This window comes from Notothenia coriiceps, unplaced genomic scaffold (genome assembly GCF_000735185.1).
Source record: "Notothenia coriiceps isolate Sejong01 unplaced genomic scaffold, NC01 NC01_scaffold00031745, whole genome shotgun sequence".
NCBI classification, from domain to species: Eukaryota; Metazoa; Chordata; class Actinopteri; order Perciformes; family Nototheniidae; genus Notothenia; species Notothenia coriiceps.
This window is the reverse complement of record NW_011364446.1, coordinates 46796-72582: the sequence shown is the minus strand read 5'-3', so window position 1 is coordinate 72582 and position 25787 is coordinate 46796. Positions and strand designations below refer to the sequence as shown.

At 45.5% G+C, this 25787-nt stretch overlaps 1 protein-coding gene across 2 annotated transcripts; it reads right to left on the bottom strand.

Annotated features, from left to right (window-relative positions):
* Window positions 1-438: 438 nt before the first annotated feature.
* On the bottom strand, window positions 439-25787 carry efnb2a (ephrin-B2a). Of its 2 annotated transcripts, XM_010788206.1 has the most exons (6): window positions 25695-25787; window positions 25011-25570; window positions 15523-15806; window positions 7151-7243; window positions 5968-6078; window positions 439-3746 (listed from the first exon to the last, which is right to left on the bottom strand). In XM_010788206.1, exons 2-6 carry the CDS (start codon window positions 25121-25123, stop codon window positions 3340-3342), a joined length of 1008 nt encoding a protein of 335 aa, XP_010786508.1. In that variant the 5' UTR covers window positions 25124-25570; window positions 25695-25787; the 3' UTR covers window positions 439-3339. The 2 variants fall into 2 exon arrangements, with proteins under 2 accessions (XP_010786508.1, XP_010786507.1); XM_010788205.1 differs by having other exon boundaries at window positions 25011-25787.

Genomic DNA, 25787 nt, shown 5'->3' with positions numbered 1-25787 from the left:
GGGGGTTGGGCAGGGCTACAGCCACCCGGCAACCATGACATGACTAAAGAAAACCAGGGGGAGAACAAACAATGCAGATATAATACTGTGTTACTTACAAACTGGACTGAAGTTCAATCGTTAAAAAAACAAAAAAGGAAAAAAAAGAAACTAATTCAATAAATATTTATGGTACACACTTATGGCACAAATATGCAGCAGTCGGTTTGGCAACTTTTTCTCTCATTTTTTTAAAACCAAATTACCATGGAAACAGTGCAAAAGGGGAGGGAGTGGGGAGGACACAGGCTTTCCATGGAGCGCTAGCTAAAATACATAGCAAAAAATTCAAATTTTATACAAAACATCTTACTTTAAGAGTTTATAAAAATGTTTTTATTGGGTTCTGGTCAATATTTACATAAGCTATTTACCAAAAAAGTAGTATGCTCTGTTTTACTGAAGTGAATTCAATTTTTTCTATCGTTTTTTTTTCATTTACTTTCCTAAAAAGGTGAATAAGGCTATTGTAACAACCCAGGATCCATATACAATACAAACATTAATGTATTTACAGTTTCTTACCTACAGAAGTACGGTGCAAAATTACTGAGTCAAGTGACCAAGGGCTGACCATACGAGCAAGGCATTTTACAGAAGCCTGAGGTGCTTCTCCTAGCCTTTGTGCTAAGACTCTCACAGCATCGCTCCACGTTTCAGAACCGTCAGAACCAAACCTGCTCAACGCTGGGAGAGCGCTAGTCGAGGGGCAGCTAAGAAAAGGACATCAGATTCAAATAAACTAATAAGATTGTCATATTCTGCCGCAGACAGATAGCAACTAAACAGCCATTTCTTTGTGTGTGTCTTTTTCATCTTTTTCTTAAATACCTGTTCGGGTGTGATATATATGCTTTTTTAATGGTTTCACAGTTTACCTTTGTACTACGGCACATCGTTAAAACAGAAAAGGTTCAAATAATAGGACAAAAAAATGCAGGAAATAAAAACTAACAGCAGGCTTGTGTGACGTACTTTGCTAGTTTTGTGTCATTTGTTTGTTGTTAAGAACACTTTCCATAGGTGGGTTTTTTTCTTCTTCTCAGAATCGATTAAAAAAATAAATAAGAATTGCATATTTGCAGATTTTGTGGCCTCTTAGAGGCACAAACCTCAGATCATACAAGGCTTGGCTTTTCGGTGAAATTTGATGTTCTTCATGAACAAATGGCGATGTGGATGATGGGCTGATGCATGCTCTGTGAAACTGCTTAAGTCACGATTATGATCCAAAGCCAAAGATAGTAATGAATGTGATGCACTGAAATATGGACTTGCTCAACACGCGCACACACACATACACACATGCACATGGAGGTGTGTTTGAGGGGATTGGGTGTTCATGAGAATTATCCTTTGGGAGATGCTACACTGAGTGAGTGTGGCAGACACAGCTACTCTGCCCTTGTGTACACCAATGTGAGCTATTTTGGGTGAGTTAGCCCTGCCCCCCCCTACCCTTGTCCTGTTTCCCAGGACCGAGAGCTCATGAAATACGGGACTCAGCGGGTCGAGAGATATAAAATAATCAAAAACCTAGATTGCATAATGTGCACTTATACCATAATATATTAACATGACTTCTTCCTCCTGTCCCTACCGCCTGACAACACCTGTGCTCTATGTGTCTATCGTAAATAAATTCTGCTTTTTATTTGACTTTTTTATGGTTTTATTTCATCTTTCGTAATGTTCTTTTTTTTAATGTACATCTATATTGTAAAAGAAAAATAAGAAAATCAAAAAGATCACAATATGGAAATGCTAATGGAGATTGAGAAACAGTGACGATGTAAGAAGATGTCCCTGTGCTTTTTTAATTTTTTAACAAGAATAGGAGAGCACCTGTCACCCTTGCTCATCATTGGACCCCGGGGGTAAACAGTACAGTACCTCGAGCTGTTTCAGCCAGCTTCGCTAACCTCAACTACATCTCAGGCCTCTTCTTCACCTCATGTGAAAAACGTCAGTAAGGCGGGTTTTGGATTTCTTATTGCCCCTAACACTTTCCCGTGTGAAAAGCCCAGGTTCTGGAGAAGATGAGGCGAGCCCTCACTAGTAAATCTGACGGGATACAGCTGCTCTCCCATCTCTAGCCATCACTGTGAATGCTGTGAAGAGTGGAGGTACCAGAAAGGGGTTAAAAGTGCTGCTCTATGTATACGAGAGGCCTCCACTCTTCCCAGAAGCCACCTGGGCAGACCTGACAGGCGCCCATTAGCAAGAGGGCGCCTGTGTAATCCTCACTTTTCCTGCTCTGGCCACTCCTGGCCAACTGTTGGGTCACTTGTGTTTGAACATTACACACGATTTGACAAAGGAAAAGAAAAACATCTCTCTATCCACATATGGAAACCAGATACGAACATAAACAAGATCAGTAAATGTTGACAGTACAATACAAAAGGGAATCTATTCCTCTTGCTTAAAACCTTCATCTAGAAGAAGTGACTTTCTGAAAAACATACGTGGGAATGAGGAGAAAATTGTGTAATCCACACTTAAACCCAAACAGTTCACTGGTGAGACAGTGTGTCTGTGTGTGTGGGTGAATGTGTGTTTATGTGATGGTGAGCATGTGTGTGGCAGGGTGATTGGGTGATCTCCATGAGTCAGTCAGGAAAGTCCCGGAGAGGAATCGGGGTGAGAATCCTCGTCCGACTGCTGAACGCAAAGAGTCTCTCCGGCTAGTGGGCATTAAGGGAGGGCGGCCATTTTTGTGAGTTCATGGTCAGCCCGAATTCTCTGGCATCTCCTCCTCGCTTGTTTTTTGTCTCTTTTTCCAAGCAGTAGTCTCTCTTAAATGTGAGGTCAAAAATTCCTGCCAGTTAACCTTCCAATCCATACATTCGTCCTTCTGTCCGAGAAAAAGCTGTGCATCCGTTTCACTTTCCGACCCCTCAACACTCAGTTCCTCTAAAATGCTGGCTGCAGTACACAAAACAAAACCGGGAGCAGCATCGATGGAAAAAAAGAGATTTGTCCTCTATTTCCCAAGAGCCCCCAGAGAGCGGAGACCGTGGCGGTAGGAGCCTTCTCTCCGGCTCCCTCCACCCGCCCCGTCAGCACCGACTGGGACCAAACCAGAGCCATAAGGTATCAGCAATAAAGAAAAAGTAGTGAAAAAACATCAGAGATGAGGAGGAGGACGAGGAGGACGAGGAGGACGAGGAGGAGGACGAGGAGGAGGAGTCGACAGAGAGAGAAAGAGTGATTGTAGGCATGCCGGCGGTGCCAACTAAAAACCCGCTTTTCTGCCCGGGATTGTTCAAGTTCTTCTCTTGCTTTAAAAGTCCCGCCTCAGACCTTGTAGTAGATGTTGGCCGGACTCTGAGGCGGCATCTCCTGCACGATGTAGACCGGGTGCCCGTAGTCGCCGCTGACCTTCTCGTAGTGCGGGCAGAAGACGCTGTCAGCAGTCCTGAGAGGGATGATGATGTCACTGGGCTCCGAGCCGTTATTGTTCCCGCCCCCTCCGCCCCGTTTGGGCGTGGCCAGGGTGCTCAGAGACAGCGTGGTGGCGTGCTGCGGCGAGTGCTTGCGGTGCCGCCGCCGGTACTTGAGCAGCAGAAGGACCAGCATGATGATGATGATGATGAGGATGACGCTGCCCGAAGCAATGGCCACGAAGATGGCAGCGTCAGAGGCGATGCCGCTCGAGGACTTTCCGCCGCTGTCGTCGCCGGCGCCTTCTCTGGGTGCTACACCTGGGAAACAGAGAGGAGGAAGGGTGAATACAGGGAGGAAATGCATGTCACTTCTATAAACAAAACAGGAATCAGGGTGAACTCAAAAGTAGTTTGTATGCTATGCCATCAGACCGGTTTTCCTGGTTTTGCACTTGGCTGACTCACAACAACAAGGGACAAAAGTCAATAATAACAGACGCAAATTCACAACAGCTGTGTCCACTCAGAAGCGTTCATGCATCCACAAACACACACACACACACACACACACACACACACACACACACACACACACACACACACACACACGATTGACAGACCTAGCTCCTGGTCGCATAAAAAAAAGAATTTGAGAGAAAATGTTTGGTAAGTTTGGAAGTAGGCATGATTTTTGCATTGCTTTGGAAAAGTTCCAAAACTGTAATTTTGTATCAGCAGGTTTCAGATGATCGAATAAACTCTTCAGTTTGAGCTTACTGACTCCTTCTAAGAAAAGGAAACTGTTTTCCACAGTCTTTCCCCAACTCTTCCTTTCATTCCTCACCATCTTTTCATCAGGCCACAGTAAAGTTGGCCGGCAGCAGCGTGGTTGAGAGTGAAGCCTTCCTATGGAGGGCTTTTGTATAAAGGTCACATTCGATCGGTGGCTATTCAAATTCAGGCGGTGAAGACTGCAACCTTGAAAGTAGGGTGAGCGCAGCCTGATAGGAGATACAATGGCTGAGATAGATACAGGCACTTAGATAAATTGCATTCTGAAAGGCATAAAAAGTAACTTCATTTTATAACTAGCAGCCTCAGAGGGACGAAAATAAGAGAGAAATATTTGAGCTCATCAGGGGACATCAATTATGGAAGCCGAGCTGGGCTCTGACTCCCTGCGATGGACATTCTGGTTCCCATCCAGCGCCTGGGGGGGCGGGTGTGTTGGACCACGTTCCCCGGGCAGGCGGGATTACTGAGGCTCCCTGTCTGGTTCCTGCTCTCCTGAGGGCCTCAAAGTGCTTCTGCTGTGGTATATGGGGGGAGTGGATACATGATGGCAGGCAGCCCAACGCAGAGACCCTTCAGTTGTTTTACAAGGGGATTACGCTGCCTCAGAAGCACTGCCCATAGCACTCTGACGCCAATGTGCTTGGGATGGAGGGATGAGACATAAAAAAAGCAAGGCAGACGACGGGAAAAGGAGAGAGCAAGGTGCTGATGTAGGCAGAGAGCGCTGCCAGCATGGATTTAACAGGCAGGGAGGGGGCAGATCTGCATGCTCCACGTCAGTCAGATTTGAGGTGATGCCACGCCCTTAGTGAGCCAGGAGAGAAGGCTGCTCATATAGGCAGGTTTACGGAGTAATGGACTATGTAATCAGCACAACAAACTGCATTCCCTTACAGTTACATACAAATTATGTAATCAGATTACTGTTCCATTTCCACAAATTGGGGATTACTAGCAGGATTACAATGTTAGTAAGTACTAAAAAGAGCAGATAGTGTTTGTTGTAAAGGATAACATGTTATCTTTTCTCTATAAGCTCTGTTCTGTAGGCTAATTCTTTAAGTGTGAATATATACGTTCATTTGTTCTGTTATTATTCAGTAGGTGAAGCTATATGTTAATGTCTTCTCTAATATATTGCCGTTGCATTTGATATAGAGGAAGTAGCCCTCCCAAACCTACATATAGGTGTTTTTGTTCTTTTTTGTTTTGCCTTTCCTGTTTTTTATTTCTAATCACAGATCGCTGAGGAAATTGCCAGTCAGATTTGCTTCTCTGGAGATTTCTTACTGCAATATAATAGGCCGAGATAAGAGCGGTCTGCACGCTGTCTGAGTTGTGGTTGGCTGTAGAGACAAGCGTGCGTCTGTACTGAGAGCAGGTGGTTTAAAAAGATGGCAGACAGCGATCAGATCATTTTCCTGAAAATGTCACTTAAGCGGCGGGTTAAGGCTGGAACGGGGCCAGCAGGGAGATACCTTATAAGTCCTTGAGAGGCCGGAGATGCCTATCAGTTTTATGGGCAACATTCAATTACTGGCTGATGAATTGCTGACCTTTCTTTCCTTCACTTTCACATGCACACCTCAGTGACTCGCGCAGACACACACACACATGCTTACTTGGCGCTATCTGCTTTTAGTTAGGCCAAACAAACGCACGCACTAAATGTCGAATAGTTTTGATAAGTCCTTCACTCAATTACCAATTTCCTGGGATTAAAGATTCATGTGTGGGATCTCACCTGGTTTTTCCAGCACTTCGTTGGGGTTGTAGGCCTCCTTGCCATCTGGGTTCTTGGGAGAGTAGGGTACTCTGGTGGGGCTGTCTTTGGGTGAAATAGGGTCAGAGGGATCTGAAATAAAAATAGATAAGAATTTAGTTTCATTTTAAGGTTGTTCTCAATCATGCAACTCCCAGGGAAACACAATAAAGGGAATTTTGTATGAACATATACAACAATATGTTCCTCCAAATGCTTCAACAGTGTACATTTATTTGACTAGATCCACTTAAAAACAAACAGTTTTTGTACATATGGCTCTTCACGACCCAGAAAGGACTGTAATCGACTATTAAGAGTAGCTAATGGTTGTTTTTAGGTTCTGCAATGGGTCCATTTGCTTCTAAATGTGTCTCAAATGTCCGTCAGTACCTGTGTTGTGCTTGTAGTGATGTGCAGACAGTCACGCTAAACGGAGGAGTAATTCCCTGAGCATCTGCTGTTAGAACCACAGCGATGAGCCCAAGCTCAATGGTACCAAAACCACACTAAGTAGAACATTACTTTTAATAAAGCCCCCGAATGGTAGGCAGCTCCTAACACAGGAGGCTCAGATATTGCTCAGCACCTGTTCTCTCCTTCCTCGGAGTGCAGCGGCCATTAATTCCCTGACCTTCAGCCACTCTCAGCAGCACTGGAGCTCGAGCTGACGACCGGCCAACCCCGGGATATAACCACTGTGGGTGGCAGCCGAGCAACTGAGTTATGAATATTATCGCTATAATAAAGAACAGTGTCCGACCTGGTGTGGGGCAAACTGTGCATGTGTGTGGGAGTCCCACATACAGGGTCATAACTCATGAGAATAACGCCTCTAAACTCAATTTGTGTGCAGAAAGCCTTCTAGTTAGAGCGTGTAGAACAGCAGATGCTTCTAGTGCTTGTGTGCATGCAGGCATACGCAATGTTGTGTGTGTGAGTGTGTTTGAGCGCATAAGGCTTCCGCTAGATTACATCTCCTGCCCCCTCGCAGCCCCAGGTGTCATGGAGACGATGGAGCTGTATGCTGCACAGCCTCCTATGACCTTATTAGGGCATTTTCAGAGTCTCGCACAGTTGTGCACAATGTACCGGCGCTGCACTGTGGCAGAATGCGTAAGCCTGCAGGCACTCATGAACCGTAATTCAATAACACAATACTCACTTTGTCCCACTTTCATGATTATCTTCATGGACTTGGTCTTGCACACTCCCCCCTCCTGGTTGTCGATGCCCTCCATTGTGCCGTTAGATGTAGCTGCAGGAGGCAAAGAGAGAGAGGTTAGAGTGAGCTGTCACTGCCAGCATCTTGTACAGAGGCAGTGCGGGAGGAAATTGTGTTGCTATATATGCCTCAGTCTATCTCGGAAAAACAGCCATTTCCCAAAGACCACAGAGGCACTGAAAGCCTTCCGCCGAGGCAGGAAATGAGTCATATCCCCTTTAATGAGATCACAATTCACCTGTTCATCACCTCGGACGCGCTACTCCTCACGCCCCCAAAGTCAATTAGCTTGAGTAATTTTGAATGTAATACCTCTAACTGTGCTGATGGGCCTCATGAAGGAGGCAGTTAAGGGAGGTGAGGAGAGGGGACAGCGTCCATTTTGGCAAGCTGCAGGAAATTTGGCGGTGCGTCGTGCATTTGCGCTAACGACACTCCAGAGAGAGGTAGCCGCTCATTAAAGAACACACTTTTGGATTTTTAAAAGCCCCTCAAATGCTCAGATCTGAATGCCAAACTGGCTGCCAGGCTTAAAGAAGGAGAACCTGCTGACAACTGAAAAAATATATTAACAGGAGGGGATGAGGAATTGTTAAAAATAATAAGAAATAGGGCACTTTTCCAGGAAGGCGGTGAAATTAAGGGAGCAGAGGGAGGTGATAAATGCCTCAATAGCCCTTGGATGAAAATCGCTTAAAAGAGCTACAAAAGCACATAAACAGAGGAGAAAACAGCAGTGCTCCACTAAACACCGTGTTTAAGGGACAGGGGCAGATGTCGGGGGGGAATCTCGAGGGGGCTGCAGGACGGCCCACATGTGACAGGAGGAACGAAACGGGCCCGGTGAGCAGATGATGTGAAACTGCACTCTGATAAAATAAATCTATACACTGAAAAAACTGAAATGTTGAATTGAATGAAATGTAGTAGGTCAACAGACCTCACATAACGGGATTAGATAAATGGAAGCATTGATGTTAAATATTAGGTTCAAGTTAAAAGTATTGCTTTCAACTAACCTAATACAGTTATTTGCCTTTTTCTGTTTCTTCAGTGTACTTGTTTCAAACTACAGATGTGGCCAACACACACCCCCCTGGAAAACTCAATCAGCTGCTTTAAATCCATTAGCTGCTGCTCTGCCTCTCTGCTTTGTATCTGTGCTGCCCCCAGAGGTTGCTGGGCAGAACTGCAGGGCACAGGGTGGGGGAGGAGGAGGGGGGGGGCTTGTGGTCTATCAGGTCAGTAACACAGAGGCTAACGAGCTGCCAGGGCTTAGCAGCTTGGCTTTCCGCCAGCGCGCAGTGGCCCGCATTCACCATACTGACCCCCCCCACCTCCTCCCCTCCCCTCTGCTTCCTCTCCAGTCTCTCCTCCTCTTTACCCTCCCAGAACAACACCCCATCATCCCCAGTTTCCACCTCTCCAGGGCGGCCATGCTTTCTTCCCTACACCCCCTTTACCCCTGCACATTTTTTCTTATTTCACAGAGGATTAAATTAAAGTCTTGTAGATTGTATGGAGGGACTGTTACCGGCAAAGTTCAAACACATTCCATTTCAATTTCTTTATATGCCTCAGAACATCATTCTAATTAATAAGGTTATCTTTTTCAGTGTTTCAATTAGACACACTTTATTCTAGCGTTTTAGATGTTACCTTTTTTTAATTAATATACTGTTTAATTGATGTATCATATGTTATGTTCCCCTTCGTTCTCCATCAAGGCAGGTGCTGGTGAAACTTGAAGATGCGCTTTCCTTTCTCCTCCTCCTCCTCCTCCTCCTCCATGTTGTCCCCTTTCCTTTTTTCCTTTCCACCCAGCTACCAATCATTTTGATCCGAAACCCCTTTGCTTCAATAAGATGGTGATGGGAGCGGACACAAAGAGCATGTTAACAAGGACTCCCTCCCTCCCTCCCTCGCCTCCTCTCTCCCCCTGTCTCCTTCTCTGGCTGACCTATGGCTTTTCAGTGGCGACCGAAAAGCACATTACAGACAAAGCTCCTTAAAGGCTTGTGCTCCTGTGCCCTGTGTGTTTGTGTGACATGCGTGTGTTCATTTCATAACCCTGTTAGCACAACACACATGAAATTACCAATCCTGCAGGGTGTCATTAACCACCTCGACGATGTTTACTTTGCGGAGCGATCAGCGCGGCGACGGTGCGTTTGGGTTTGAGGCGTCGAGGTGCATGAACGCTCAAAAGCCTGAGAGGTCGGAGTTCACATGGCTGTGAACTAAACAGAAGGTGTGTTTATGTCTGTGGCGCCTCCTTCATTCCTGCCTTATTCTTTCCATTTGCTCCCTATAAATCGCTTAACACATCCATCAACACTCACAACAGAAAAAAAGAAACATCTTGCTTGCCAAGATTTTTTTTAAACTACCCACTTGGCTGCAACATTTTCTTGACATTTAAGAGAAGCCAGAAAAAAATCCCTCAATCGGGAGTCATTTTAAATTCTCCTTCCCCTTTACATGCAGTGTTAAACACACTCACTATGCCAAGGCTGCAGTCCCAGAAAGCCTGACTTGGATTTAAACAGAATTTGATTGTTGAATGGGCTCAGGCTGAATGACTTGGCCCTCCTCGGCCCAGCCAGACGAGGCCAGGCTGACAGACTATCTGGCTAGAGTTAACCAGCTAATCCATAATGCTGGGGAACACGTTGGAGGAGGGGGGGTGGGTCATACAAGACCCTCACAAATGGATTTAGTCAACTAGCTGGCATTGCAGCATTTAGATAAGACTCACAGGGAGGGAGGGGGGGAGGGAGAGATGTGGGGGAGAAGGGGAAAAGGAGAAAAAATAGTGAGAAAGATTAACCCACTACTTCAGACTGTGACCTCCCAGAGAGAAACAATGAGAGAGAACATCGGATTTTCCTTCACTATGCTCTCCATCTCCACCGTGAGTTTCACATTCTATCTTCTCACTAGGACGTAAATATGGGCGTTTTGGGGCCGAAGACGACACATGCTCCCATACACACAAACACATTAACGCACTAATGCAGGAGCAGACTCCGCAGCCGGGGAAAAAGGCCATCAGGAAAAATCACTCACCGCCTGTGACAAAGTACCGCTTGAGACCAAAGTGACAGCTTGAGTGGGTCCACTCCATATATACACATTTACCCAGCACTCTCACACATACAACTTTAACCTCACACATTGTATGTAGCTTCAAATGGTAAAAGTGTGTCGAGGGAGTGTCCCCACTTTGAGCCAGCCTGTGTGTGTGTTACAGTCACCTGTGAAATTAGCACTAGCATAAATAAAAAAGCACGCTCAAACCCAGTGGCAAGCCGTGACTTTTATACCTAGGCCCTCTGACCCCCACCCTTTCCCTCAAAGAAAAAAAACGTATAACTAAAATATATATTTTTTAAATGTTTTTAAATATTATTTTGGAGAATATCTTAGGCCCTAGAGGGCCCTGACGGCTCACCACTGCTCAAACCACAATCCCACCCCTGCTCCGTAAACATACATCAAGTCAGTCCCCCCCACTCCCAACCGTCCTCACCCTCCTTAACTTAATTTATGCTACCTAACTTCATTTTCTACTGTTTATCAAATGAAGAGAGTGGAAAATAACCCTGCCTTCAAGGCATTCAATTGTGTGCTGCAATCCATATAAATATGCAGAGCTCCTGCTTTCTGCTCATGTAACTAGCAAGATAATCCTACAGATAGCTGTGCTAGCATTTAGAGCTAGTTTCAGATTAGCAAAGGGTAGTTGAGCTAACATAGCACACATGAGGTTGTGTCTTTTTTTGTTCTTTGAAATAGTTAAGTATATGATTTAATTTGTGGTGGGACAACGTTATGACCTTTTTATGGCATTTTCACAAAGTTCAAATAGGAAATTATATCTCGTACAGTATCAATAGGCTTGTAAAGCTTGAAAAATAGACTTTGAAAGCGGGCTTCGCTTAAATTGCTCAATTCTGTGGGTTTAATTAATACACAATGAGCTTCTGCATAAAGACAATGCCTTTCCTCATAATGGAACAGAGCTGAGGCATGGCAACAAGAGACTGAAGAGGCAAGAGAGAGAGGAAGAGAGATAATGCACACAGCCAGAGAATTAGAGAATGATTGGATGGACAGAGTGAGGATGTTTCCCCAGAAAGAAAAGAGGAAGAGAAGAGACAAAGGCAGCTATGATCTAAACGCTGAGCATTAATTGCCATCCATCGTGTTGCTGCGGAGCTGTCGCCACAGCGCTGGGGTTATGGGCTGGTTAATACCCCTCACCACCGTGTGCCCTAATCACCCGTGACAGAGGCGCCTCCGCATTTCGGGACCCCGGTGACCCTCAGAAACAGGCCAGGGCAAAGCTGAGTCGCCCCGGATAATCAAAGCTGTCCAAAAACCACTAGCCAACATTTAAAATCCATCATTTAAAAACACTTCACTCCATAATTTCAGCAGTGGTTACATTATGATTTAGCGCGTCTGAGAGTTTTTAGACACTTTTTAGAAGAGTATAATAATCCTGTCTCCCTTTATCATAATGATAACAAGGTCCCCAACAATCTAATACAGCCACCCTAGATGTATTGGGGTGAATTAAGAACGGATTGTCTGAATCAGACAAATCAGAAAATGCATGAAAGCACATTTTAAAATGGTATATTGATTTAATGAGAGGAATTTCCCTCTCACAGTATCACACGACAATCAGCAGGGACTATTTTTCTGTTGTGACTGAGGCAAAGGCTGATTAAAATCTTGATGACATTTCCTCGTGCATGTGTGCTCTGACTGTAAATTCAGCTCGTCCTTCTCCTGCCCTCTTTAGCTCGTCGTCTCTTCCTCTGCCCCCGTTCCCTTTGGCTCTTATTCTCCTCTCTCTCGTTAGCTCTCTTTCGCTGTCGTCACTCTTTCTGCCCCCTTTCCCTCCTTATTTATTCCTCTCTCTTTTCCCCCTCCTCGACCCCTCTCTCTCTCTCCCTCTTTAGCTCATGTAATCATCCAGCTCACTACGTCCTCGCCTGCAGGCCGTGCTGCCGCAAACAATCACATCAAACTCATCTGCTCTCAACTGGAGCAGCATTGTGCTTTCAAAAAGGCACACCGAAGTACACACGCATGCACAAAATACACAAACGCGCCCACGTGTATCACAGTGACAGAAATCTGCAGATATACAGCTGTGCACGCAAACTCACAATATGCAGTTTGCAAAGCCACACACACACACACACACACACACACACACACACACACTTACACATGTATCCGTCTTTTTCTTGCCCGTCTGTCTTCTCTTCATGATAGTACAGGAAGAGACAGGCAAGTAGTGAGGCCTGATTGCTTCAATGGATGGGTTTGATGTGTGTGTGTGTGTGTGTGTGTGTGTGTGTGTGTGTGTGTGTGTGTGTGTGTGTGTGTGTGGGGGGGGGGTTGAAATACTCGTCTAATCTAGGTCTAGCCTTGGCACAATACTCAATGCAAGGCAGCGCTAATCCAATTGGTTAAGACTCAGATCCGTAGCATTGATGTGGGGGCCTTGGCCATTGTGAGAAGTAATGGAGGATTAAACGCCGGTTAATTAATTACGTATCGAGTGCTCACTCCAAAAGACTAATGAATTCCTCGCCGTGAACTTTCTGAGGCTGTGTCACACTGATGGATCTTGGACAGGACTACTGGAGGGGGGGTCGGACAAATACGCACACACACACACACAGAAGATGGAGATGCTTTGAGGTGGAGCTGCACGGGGCAAATCAGGCCAATATGTATCTTGTATTCCCTTCTGCCACGGAGACACACGCAGTTATAGGCAGAGATTCACACATTGGCTCACTGCAAGGTAGAAACAACCACTATCAGACTGATTCCACACACACACACCTCTGCACATTCCTCTCATTCTCTCTTTTTGTTGTGTGTGTTTGTGCTTTACTGCTGCTGTTTGCCCATGCAAAGCTGGAGCTTCACCAAGTGGCCGATTCAACACAAAAAGGCAACATAGGCCACAATGAAGCTGCAGAGGGCTGTTCAAAAGCTGCAGAGCTGGAGCCAGAGCTGGAGCCAGAGCTGGAGCCAGAGCTGGAGCCAGAGCTGGAGCCAGAGCTGGAGCCAGAGCTAGCCAAGGAGAGGCAATTAATAGCAAAACGTGACATATGCCGATGGAGAAACAGCTCCCTCTCCCCTCTTTGGGCTACACATTAGCATTTTCGGTAGATGTGAAGGAAGGCGGGATGACGGAGAGGGGGGTGTGAATGTCGATGGAAAAGGGAATTTGCAAGAAGTGCAACATTTGAATTTTCCGACCCTTCTTTTAAAGTTCCGAATTGAACTTTCGCACAGCTCTTTCTGTTCCAACGTGTCGACTCGGCATGTTGATGGAGATGAGAGGTTTTCAACGTAAGGCGCTTGGAAATTGAATATGCTGGTCTGCTAAAACTGTGCCACAGAGAGAAATAGCTTCTATAGCTTCTATGGATGTACCGCTACAGTTGTGTGTGCAAAGAGACGCTGCTCCATCTCCAGCCTCCTGAGGAACAGTGTGTTATCAGTGTGTGTTTGCCCTCACCCATGCACCCAGCACATGCACCCCTAAATGTACCCGTGCTGCTCTTTCTTAGACATGTTCTTCATTAACCCGAACTTAACCCTGACTTCTGATTGCGATCCACCACAGTGTGATCACGTTTAGCCGCAGGAGCGCAGGCAGAGCGCCGGGAGAACCAGAGAGAGTAAACACCAGCTCATCAATAATTAACTGCAGCTTTTGGGAGGGAGAGGAGCGGAGGGCGATGGTGTCTGGCTCAGAAGCCTTTGTAGTCCTAGCACACACACACACACACACACACACACACACACACACACACACACACACACACACACACACACACACACACACACACATACACACAAACCACATCTGATGGTTTGTCAGGCTCCTGTGTATGTGGATGCATGTGCTTGCTTGCTTGCACAGGTCTGTTTAGTCCCATATATTCTTTATTTTCCATCCAAATTCAATGTGAGCCTTTGTAAAGCAATCAGCCGCACTGCTCCAACATAGCTACTTGTCTTACCTGCAAGACCACACAAGCAGCTGTTAGACTCTTACACAGCAGGAGCAGCCCCCCCATGCAAATATCCTGCAGCTATGACACATTGGTGACAGAGCAGCCACTTTTGCTTTTGTAGTTTGAAACTGACTGAGGTCGGACTGAATGAGAATAATGCGTCTGTGGTTTCTCTAACAGCTGTTTGACTGACCTCTCTGCGGGACTTCTGTGGAGCTCAGAGGAACATTACATTCACAGGAGTCTGCTTCTGCGGACGGTTTAAAGTGGGTCATATAGCGTACAATACAATTACCTTGTGCATTTGTTTTGCTGAATTCAACTTCCTCTTCCCGCAGACTGTTTGGAGTCAGTATTTTCTGCTCCTCTTTCCTCCTCCCTCAATTCCCTTTTCTTCCCCTCTTCCTTCTCCTCACTCAAAAAGATGGCCTTCTCCTACTGTGACAGCTCACAGATGGCCGTGGCAGAGCCTCACAGATGGTCCTATCTGCGGTACTCCCCCTATCAGCGCCACACAGATGGTTCAGTCCACCTCCCATGTTTCAAACCAAGGGGCCGTCGCTAAAACCCGATCAGAACTTCCTACCAGGGCGACGTTAGTACATCACAGGCAATCAGCCGCACCTGCACCATGACAGAGTGAGCGCTGCGGTCTGAGCGTGTTAAACATTCACATTCTGACAGGCAACGTTTTTCCTACAACTTGGAATGGTCTGGCTTTAATATTCCCATTGTCTATTTGGATCTTCCTCCAGGCTTGATTTGTGCCAGAAGCAAATTCCATAAGGAAAATCTTTAAGAAGAACAGAATTCCTTTGAATGGACTTTGAGCATACCTTGAAATGGACCTAAAATGTTTACTTATGTGCTCAATAAAAAAAAGATTGTAATCATACAGGATAGCTTCTATCTGCCAATTAAGCATTGGCAACTTTCCCCTCAACCCAAGACTCATGTACTTCAGTTTACTTCCTGTAAATCTCAGTGTCCATCAACCACAGAGACTGATCAAACTGATCAAACGCCTGATGCTACAAAACTGAGTGTTGAAAGGATTACACCCAGAATAATGTCCCACCCTGTCTTTGACCAGTTATCCACCAGAAACAGAAAACCCCACAACAAAGTCCACCATAAATTCAGTGCGTCACTAACACCGGGTTCTTCGACCTTGCCGAACTGCTCCAGGCTGTTTTCCCCTTCAATTATGCAAAGCCTAATTTATTGCCCCCTCAGGCAGAGACATGTACTTACAGATGATGTAGTAGTCCTTCCCTCTGAAGAACTCCAGGCCCCACAGGTTGGGGCTGAACTCCTGGAACTTGAGGGTGAACTTGACGTCCTGGTCGGGCTTGACACAGTTGAGGAGTGGCGTGTCGGCCTTGGTGATGGTGCAGCTATCCTGCTGGTCCCGGGGCACCATGTATACCTTGAAATACTCCACGGCATCATTCATCCCGGCTTCCGAACGGGGGCACACAATGTCCAACTTATCCCCGATCTGGGGGTACAGCACCACGCCTTGGCTCGGCACAAATCTGAAAGGAGAGGAGGGAAAGAGGATATTAGCAGGCTGCAGAGAAACTGATGATAACTCATCCATTATGCATTGCTGATTGGAGTGTTTGCCATTGAGCCTCTCTCCATATCTTTCAACAAAAAAGAGAAGTCAGCTTAATTATTGATGTGGTAATTACTGATTGGATCCATTAATTTTAGATGATGACGGATAATGATGGTATGTGTGTATATGTGTGCATGCGGTGCAAAGTGACCCCGTATCTGAGGATGAAATCACAGCTTTTTCTTCAGCATTGTGACAGCGACGGAATAATGAACTGGATAAATGAGGAGAAGGCTTCCCGGATGCCAGGGAAAAGGCAGAAACGGCAGAAACAAAACAGAAAATTAAAAATCCCGGACTGGGTGAGGCAACATCATAAACAGGAAGAGCTGCAGAAACAGACTTGGACTGCAGGGCTTTGTTTGGGAGTGCAGTTGTATTTCCCTAAATTCTTCCCAAAAGTAAAATAATGTCGCCATTTACTCTCCGAGCGCTGAGAGCCCCCGCAGCATGATTGCACACACACTCACACACACACACTCACAGTTGGAGCTCCAGTTGGAGGTGAAACCTTGTATTTATCTGCTAAACCAATTTGCCCCGACGCTTGAATACAATTTGAAGTGTTAACCGTGGAGGCCCTGGAGGCTTTTTAGAGCTGCAAGTAAATAGACAGGAATGCATTGCACATACTGACTACTGAAGATGATGGGGATGTCTATGGGAACCATTTTGGCTTATTGTGTCGATTCCATGTATGTGTCTGGTGGGGGAGAAGAAGAAATCACCCCATTGAACAATTAACTGATCAATCAAAAATGATATTGTGCAGATTTATAAACAGTAAAAGTATTTAAAAGTTTCACCTATTGTCCGTTCCTTGATTCTATAGCTAACCAAGGCTTGTTTTGTCTGAAAAACCGTTCAACTCTATCTTTACAATTGTATAAAGGAGAGAACATCATCAACTCGTCACATTTGAGCGGGTGGAATCAGCAGAGGTTTGACATAATGCTTGATAAATGACCCTTAATTATTTACAAGTTGTACCTTCTGATAATTGATGAGGTTTGTTTATTTATTTCCCTCACAAAACTCCATCCAGCCATACATAAACACATACTGTAAAACAAATGTTTAAGTGTGGGCTGCCTGGCGCCTCTAACTGGCTTCTTTTCCTGGAATAAACCACATTAGAGCCTATAAGATCCTCTCATTACAAAAGTAATGAGACTGAAAACAGCACACTCTCCTGCTCTGCAGCGTGAGGCTTTTACTCGCTTCTTTTTTTTCTGACTACAAAGAGAGCCACCGCAGGGCGGCAGGGAGCCTCTACACAGGGGACGGGTGGCAAGGCACAGTCGATTCATAATTAACAAAGACCACTAAATGAAATAGCGGGGGGGGAAATCCAACGCATAATCGTTTTTATATATATATAAACAAGCCTGGGATGCTAGCTATGACAGAAGCATGTTTTTTCTCTCATCTCTGTCACACACTCTTTCAAATGATACAGTCACACATTATTTCTCCTTCCTCCTGCAACAGCATGCATCATCTTCCTTGCTTCCGGCTTGAGCTCGTGCACGAGTTGGTTACACACACACGCGCAAGCTAACAACGTGCAAGCGCGGCGGCTAACTAGGCCGAGTGAATATTTTCTGCCCCCTGGGGACACACTCAGCGGTGGCACCGTGTGTCCAGTGACGGACCCAGAGATGGGGAATGTATGTTCATGCATCGCAGCGCCATCTGGCATCATCTTATCATGAGAGTGTGTGTGGAAGCGGGGGCGAGAACTAGAGCCCAGAGAGAGGAAAGGTCCTTAGCAAAGCCTAAGGGGGGGCTTCACTTCTATGCACACACTGTGGAGCCGAAGGTGTGTGCATTAACCTTGTGTGTACGTGTGAGCACGACTGCAGGCAATCACTTACGTGTGCTAGTGTGTGTTTATAAAGCGGTGAAAGCATGCGTGTGTGTGTGTGCAAGTTAGCGTGAGTGTGTAGCACATCCCGTGGTGGTCATTATTTATCCAGCGAGGTTAATCTAAAAGTGCTTCAGTACTCGGTAATGACAACACAACAGCAGATCTCTATCCTCCTTTATCGCCCTTTCCCATCATGCTTTGCACATCAGGATCCATGTGTGTCACAGTCCTGAGCGTTCAGGTGATTATGTTAGAAGTGATACCTGAGTGAAGTAGGAAAATGTATATCATACAAACATGTTATTTATGTAAAAAGTAACTGTAAGTGGGGTTTCTTTTTTTTTTAAAAGCACAATATTTTGAAGTAGAAACTACGATGTAGCAGAAAATGTAAAGTACCTCAAAATTGTACTTAAGTACAGAAGCCTACTTGTGTACATGCACGTCTTAGTTAGACTCCATCACTGTGCATGATTCATCTGTGTTATTGTTCTCCTTTATTAGAATAATAACCTGTCTGTTTGCCGGACAAACTAAATTAGGGGTTTTATCATTAGTTACAATACTGATTATGTTGGTACACTATTTTATATAAAGAATTATTTTCAACTCCCTAAAAGAGAAAATATTTTAAACTTAAAAAGTTCAAATGTGACACACGCCCAGGCCAACACCTTCTGTGCAAGCAAACATAGTGAACAAGTGAGTCATCAATAATCTTTCCCATGACACATTTCACCAACACCTTCCTGACAATACCAGGGAACTGCTGCTCTGCTAGCATGCATGCTATCACTGCTACAAGTGGTCGACTTACTCCTTCAAAAACATGACGAAGTGGACACAAAGCTAACACACCAGCCTAGTTACATGACACACCCACACAAAAACAACACAGGGAGATTTCCTGTCAGAACAACCGATACGGTATCATAATGGCTCTCTCCTGTTCTTTTCAAAACTGAGATCTACCTTAGCCAGGGGGGGGGGGACAAGAGCATCCTCTCTATTACACTCCTGTGTGTAAGCCAGCTGATTTATAGAGCTAATAATGAGAGCATTCAATAACTGCTGACAAAGACCAATACAACCGTTTGAGTGGGGTTTTAAAGAGGAGCTGCCAGGAGGCTGATTGAGGGCAAATATGAGCTATGCTGGATGGTCTCAGAGAAAACCCAGAGACATGGAGAATGTCCCGTTGGACCCTCATTCATCACCCCTCCCCCTGCCCTGCGCTGTGCGAGGACACCTGGCCAATGGCACCATCAGAAGCTAACAGCAGGTACACAAGGTCATGCTGTACATACTGCAGATAGCAGGGAGGGGCAGGAAACATATAGGAACCTGACCCCCTATCTCATGATTGTTAAGGTCTGCCATTACACAGCAGTGTCTTTAAACACTGTTGGGAACTGGTTAACTACAACTAGCACACATATTGATAGACTATAGGTAGAATACAATGAAAGCCTATAAAACTCTCGTACTTTAAAACACTCCGTCAGTCCAACATCAACTAAATCCAAATAAATGGTTAGATAGTGAAAATTGAATTAAATGATTGTGTGTTGCTGCTAAGTGTACTTTCACGTCCTCTGATCACCTGACCCCCCCCAGCTCCACCTCTGACCCCACCAGCCACAGGTGCCTCTCTCCTCTCAGCCTCCGTCAGAAATAAAGGCTTTTATACTATTGAGAGGCTTTTCATAATGAAACGGCAAAATCAGACAGCTGCAATTTTCTCCGAACAAAAAGCCCTCGCAGCTTTTCTTGGAATGGGCTCTTAAAAGCATGGACTGTGATTGCTCTTTAGTGGAGGTCCATGGCTGCCTTTGTGAACATGACTTTCACATTCACATGGATAATATTATCTTTTGTGAAATATGGAGCTGTGCATTTCAGGTTCCAGGATACTTTAAAACCATGTAAGAAGTGAAATGCCAAGCCCGCGGCCTGAGACACAGGTGCAGAGTCCTGCAGCCCTCTCCACCTTCAACTGTCTGTTCTAGTGTGTGTGTGTGTGTGTGTGTGTGTGTGTGTGTGTGTGTGTGTGTGTGTGTGTGTGTGTGTGTGTGTGTGTGTTTGGGGCAAAGGAAAGAAGCAGCAGGAGGACTGTACTCCTACTTCCTGAGGTTATTACCGCTGCAGTCAAAAAGACAACAAGAAGTAAAGTTAGATCTCTCCTTCCTTCTCTCTCTCTGTCTCCCCCCCCCCCCCGTCTCTCAAACAGCCTTTTTTATTTAGACCGCTCCTAGGATTTGTGACAAAACAGCCGCGGTGGTCTCCCCCAGTTATGAGAAGACAAAGTAATATGATTGAGGTGTATGTGGGGGGGGGTATTTTACTACAGATCAAGAGCAACTGTTTGACTCGGAATCCCAGCTGCAACGCAAGGACTCATTAAGGCGGCAGACAAAGAGGCCGAGTGAGGGTTAATCCAGCCGCCATTCTTCACAGCGCCCCGGCTTTCGCCCTCTGTCGGCCGAGGGGGGGACGAGGGTCTTTTAGGACGCCTGTCGCCCCTGTCGCCCCCCCTCTCCTTGCCCTCTCTCTGGTTCTGTCTCGCTACCTTTCATCCAGTAATCCAGGCCTATGGGTTCTGAGCAGGCCTAGACATAATTACCCTGGCCGCCCCCAGGGCCCGACACTATCTCCCCTCTCTTTCATATTCCTTCACTTCCTGTTCTTTTTATTACACAATCTTAATCATCACTGGACATGAATCATTATACAAAAGCCACCTCTGTCCCCCCGGATGTGCAGGATTTCACTTTGACTCACTGAAGAAACTGACTTTAATGAAATGTATTATGACGTCAAATGTCATGTATTAGGTCAGCTGAAAGCAATAATATTAAGTTGAACCTAATATTTGTTTTTTAAACTTAATATTAATGCTAATACAGTTGTGTGAAATCTGTTGACAATATATTTATTAAAGTTCACTGCTACTTCCATTTGACCTCTCCGCCTGATCGATGAGGCTAAATTAAAGCAACTGATCCTTCTATCTCTGAAAAAAGGAAGACAGGAAAAATCAGGCTGGCTTTGGAGAGGAGGGGTAGTTTGAGGAAGAGGGGGGGCGGCGACATTACATTCAGCACAAGGCCTCGTCAGTCATTCATGATGGACCTGCATCTCGATGCATCCCCCCCACCACCGCACAGCCCCCCTGTGCATTCACAAATAGGACCCACAGAGGTGCCCCCGTCACTGCCCGGTCACAAAGGGCCTTTGGGGGCTTCTATGTAATCTCTTAATGAACTGCAGTGGAGGAGAGGGAGCGCTCCTTTTTACATAAACCATGTAAAGCAGGCCTCGCTTTTGTTTCTCCCTCCCAACTACAACATGGATTACCACGAGAAGGAGGTGTGTGTGTGTGTGTGTGTGTGTGTGTGTGTGTGTGTGTGTGTGTGTGTGTGTGTGTGTGTGTGTGTGTGTGTGTGCGTGTGTGTGTGCGTGTGTGTGTGGGAGATTCAGAAGGGTGGAGGGAGGTGGTGGTGGGGTCATTGGTTTTTTTCGTAGTAGTAGGTTCATGCACAAGGGCAATAAAGTAGTAAGGCGCAAACAACAATAAGGTTTAATCGACACAGCCGTGGGCCCCGTGGTGGGTTTTATCTTCCACACACACTTAGTACACACAGTGTGTTAGAGAGCCTGGCTGTTTCTTTATCCTCTCCCCCAGCCTACACACACAAAGGCATTAGACTGGCCCGCAGCCTTCACATTTCTAATATTCATCCTTCCTTGAATAGTCGAAAAGGAGACGAGGAGACGAGCTGGAGGAACGCGCAGAGGTTCTGGAGCGTTCTGCTGACCTGCTGCAGAAACATATTCACGCACGGGGGTTCTCTGTTACCAGGGGGGAGTGGGCGACACACAGGCCGGCATGAGGACTTTCAACAAGCAGTGAAAAGGGGATGATACACTCAGGGAAGTTATTCATCACACTGTAGCTGTGTGGAAAATGAGCGGCATCTTACTCTGAAACTTTAACTAACTTTCTTACTTTTTCTAATGCAGGGGCGCAAAGTGTAAAAATACATTAACTGCAATTTTCACAACTTTTCATGTATACATTGTATTTACAAGGCAGGGGGATAACTTAACCTTCTATAGTTCCTACTTTAGTTATGGTGGTGTGTCAGTTCCGATGGCCAGGAGGATTACTACACAGTTGTGGAAATGAATGTAAAACATCACATTCAAAGTTTTGATCATATCCAGATACCGGTGACTAAATGTGTTGTACCTTTGTAAATACAATGTGATCTAGAAGTTGTAATGTACATGTGTAAATAATAAACTGAGGCATAAAAATGTTGAATTTCCACACATTTTTCTTAAGAAATGTCAGGTTGTTCATAACGTTTGCTAGAAAAAAAGTTCATTAAAAGTGAACATTTTCAGAATGTACTTTTTTGCACTAAAACAAAGGGAAGAATTTGGAGTTGTGGTTATTTAAAGGATATTGTGCTATGATTTTACTGCTCCGGCCAACTTGAGATCAAATTAGGCTGAATGTGGCCCCTGAACTAAAATTAGTTTGACACCTGTTCTAATGAGTAATAATATAACAACTTTATATGAAATGTCCCAAATATGTTGAGAAAAAGCTGAGTTGTATTGCATACAGAGCACTTGAACTACCAACTGAAGCTATTGTCCCGCCTGTGCCGTGCTCCAACCCAGTGTTAGCTCCACAGGAAGAGGTGAGTAGTCAAACAATGATATCACTCTCTGGCCTTTTACCTCTGAACTCCTCACCCACCCAGACAGAACGCAAAGAATGCGCACAGGCACACACTAATTCCGTGGAATGCCCTCTGCATTGGTGGCAGCCCGGGGCCTGAATACTTTCCCCGAGGCTGGACCATGTTCCCCTTTTGGGTTCTGTCCTCCTTTTACGAAATCAAGAGTGAAATGACACAAGAGCTGCAGCTCCAACATGGAGAAGTTCTCTAAAAGCACAAAATGAGTTGATCCCTATAGAGAAAACAACCTTTACAACACATAGCATGACATTTAAAAAAACACATTTGCTGTGAACTACTTTGCATTGGCTTCACACTGAGATCTCTCGACACGTCGGATTCAAGCAAATGTTTCCTGCTGAAATCAATGTGGGGTGTTTTGTCTCACTGTCTCTCTAATAAGGCCAAATGGTCATCAAATGGCTCTACAGCACAACAAAGAACTCACTGCACACGGCAGCACAGGGCCATTTGGGCTGAAATATATGTAGTGAAAACCAAAACCGATATTAACCTTTAAAACCTGCCTGTCTGTCTAACAATGAGATCAAGTATGAGTGCGTCACCGATGAGATTCAGACACGGCGGGACACAGATGGCTGAGGCAGTCAAGAGGCTAGAAGGCCGGGTGCTTCATGCAGAACACAGATCAGTGTGTCCCGCAGACCCTCCACTCAAATACATGGCGCAGACGTGGCCCCAGTGCGCACAAGTTAACGTTTATTTCCAGCAGTCAGCCTGCAGGCCATGCAACAATAGACACCTGTTAGACGATCATAACGTCTCCATTGTGTGCATTTCTGAGAAGGGAAGCAGAGAGGGGCTTTCTGGGCTGCATCGGAGCCAAAAGCTGAATTATTGAGCGAGTTGGAGTTTGGCCGTGACGAAACGGCCACAAAGAGGGGCGCCCCCCGCCGGGCTGAGAGCAGGGGTGTAGAGGAGGAGAAAAACACCTTTTTATTCGAATAAAAGACTTTAACCGCCTCTCTGGGCCTGTTGGAATATTCAGGAGGCACATGGAGTGTTTAGATTATTTTAGATTGGGGAACAGGCGGGGAATAAGTGGAGCCCGTGTTTGTTTGCTTTAATTCATATTAATCTACACAGCAATGGTCATAGCTAATGCACCATTTTCTGAATATATACTCACAAGTGTATGAGACATCCTGAAATGTCAAACCCGACACTTCTACATGCAGGATTCTGACCGACAGTGAGAATGTCTGGATGTATAGAGCCATAAAAATGCGCACGGCGGTATATTAAAAGGTTGTGCGTCACCTTACCAGTATAATATACTTTGCTCAAATCATCATTTAATTGTACCCACACAACGTGTTGGACACCGTCACCAGAGCTCCAGAGGCCCGGCGGGACGCCCCGGCTGCTCCATGAAGCCTCCACCCGTCACGTAAAGCACAACGAGGACCCATTCCTCTCCAATCTCATATTTAAATTATCTTCAATACTGGGGATAAAAATGATATCCAATATTTTATCCAGTGGAAACTCAACCGCATGAATAAACAGGCCTGCTAATGAGCTCAGTGCAGCTTCAAAGCTCTGCTATTTTTAATTGATTCAGACCTGTTACAGTCAGATATGAATCATAGTAGTCCAAGTTGTTATTGACCGAGGAAGCGATGCGTAAAGTTACCTTCAAAATTAATTGTCTTAAAACTATCAAAATCCCAAAAACAAATATAAAGAAATATGCCAATAAACAAAGAATAACCGATGGATCGCACACACTACCGAGCCGTGTGTGTGTGTGTGTGTGTGTGTGTGTGTGTGTGTGTGTGTGTGTGTGTGTGTGTGTGTGTGTGTGTGTGTGTGTGTGCTGCCTCCATTATGCGCGACCGAGCGGGCCCTGTCCACTGCACGTAAATATTCCCACACAGTAAATCTACCAGATTAGATGTAACGCCATACTCAGAGCTAAATACAGTTTTCTTTATCTTGACAGGCGTTTAGGGTGATGTGTTTATCATGTAGGGTAAAGCGTGTCTTAGTATCCTAACCCCGATGCCTCTCGGAATACAAACTCCGGAGTGAAGCTGCAGAGCGGGCACGGATCGATGTGAGATGTTTTACAGATCATTAAGGTTCTGTGGGAAACTCGGCATACTCACGACCCACTATAAACTGTTTTTATTTCTGACCAAAAAAATGTAATCGAGTCTCGATTTCAACAGATAGTTGTCGTGGAAAGGTATTGTGAGGATAAGAGGCAAATACTCATTTACATTTAAAATTACGCTCCTATGAGAGCTCTTTGTTTCACTTAATGTATGCTGAATGTAAGAGTGGCTTATGTTTAACTACCCCATGTTAACTCGTGCTATTTTACCCATATAGGCAATGGGCGGCGGGGAAAGCAACATTCAATTGCAAGATTTTTCAACTGAGTCTGGCACGAAATGCGCCGACACACGGGAGAGCGCTCGGCACCGCGGGGGCCAGCAGCAGCTCGCGCGGCTTGTGTTCCACTTACTTGGTATTTGTTGTGTTCCAGTAGATGGACTCCAGGATGATCGCCCGGCACAAGTCCACTTTGAAGGCAATAAACAAAACTCCGAAATAATATCTCCACATCGAGTCCCCCATGGTTAGCCTGCGCGCACAATCCTTGTCGAATATGTCCACAAAAAACAAATCAAGCGCTCCAGAAAAAAAGGCTGACCGTGGCAATTTCTTCAGTTTATATCCCGATTCAGAGATGCGCAAATCCAGATCAGAGCATCTCCAGAGGAGCTCCAAAAAGCAAAGGCGCACGGCAGTAGTTCATTCAGCGGCAGCGGGTGTATATTCTCCCCTGTTCAGAGCGCACACTTCTCCGCGCTGTAATACATCCCTCACAGAGAAAAAAAAGTAGTGGGGCAGGCGGCAGATGGAAATCAATAAAAATATAAATCCCCCTGCGTAATAGTCCAGCAGTGCACGCCAAAATCCAAATCAGCAGCAGAGAAAAGGACAGAGAGGCTGGGGCTGGAATGGAGAGATATTCCCCTTCAGATGCTGCTGCTGCTGGTGGTGGTGGTGGTGAGCTACAAACTGTGGGTGACAGCAGCAGAAAAATGAGAAGGGCAAAACTATGAGGTCGGATGGTCAAAATGAAAAAAATGGTAAAATATGAGAATGAAAGAAATCAAAGGAGCTGTAATGGAAGTTCTCATACTAGAGGTTCCCCCAACAAGTGCCGCGGCTCGGTCCTGCAGATATCGTCCTCCACACGGCCGCACACAGCGTAGCGATGATGCCTTAGTGCTGC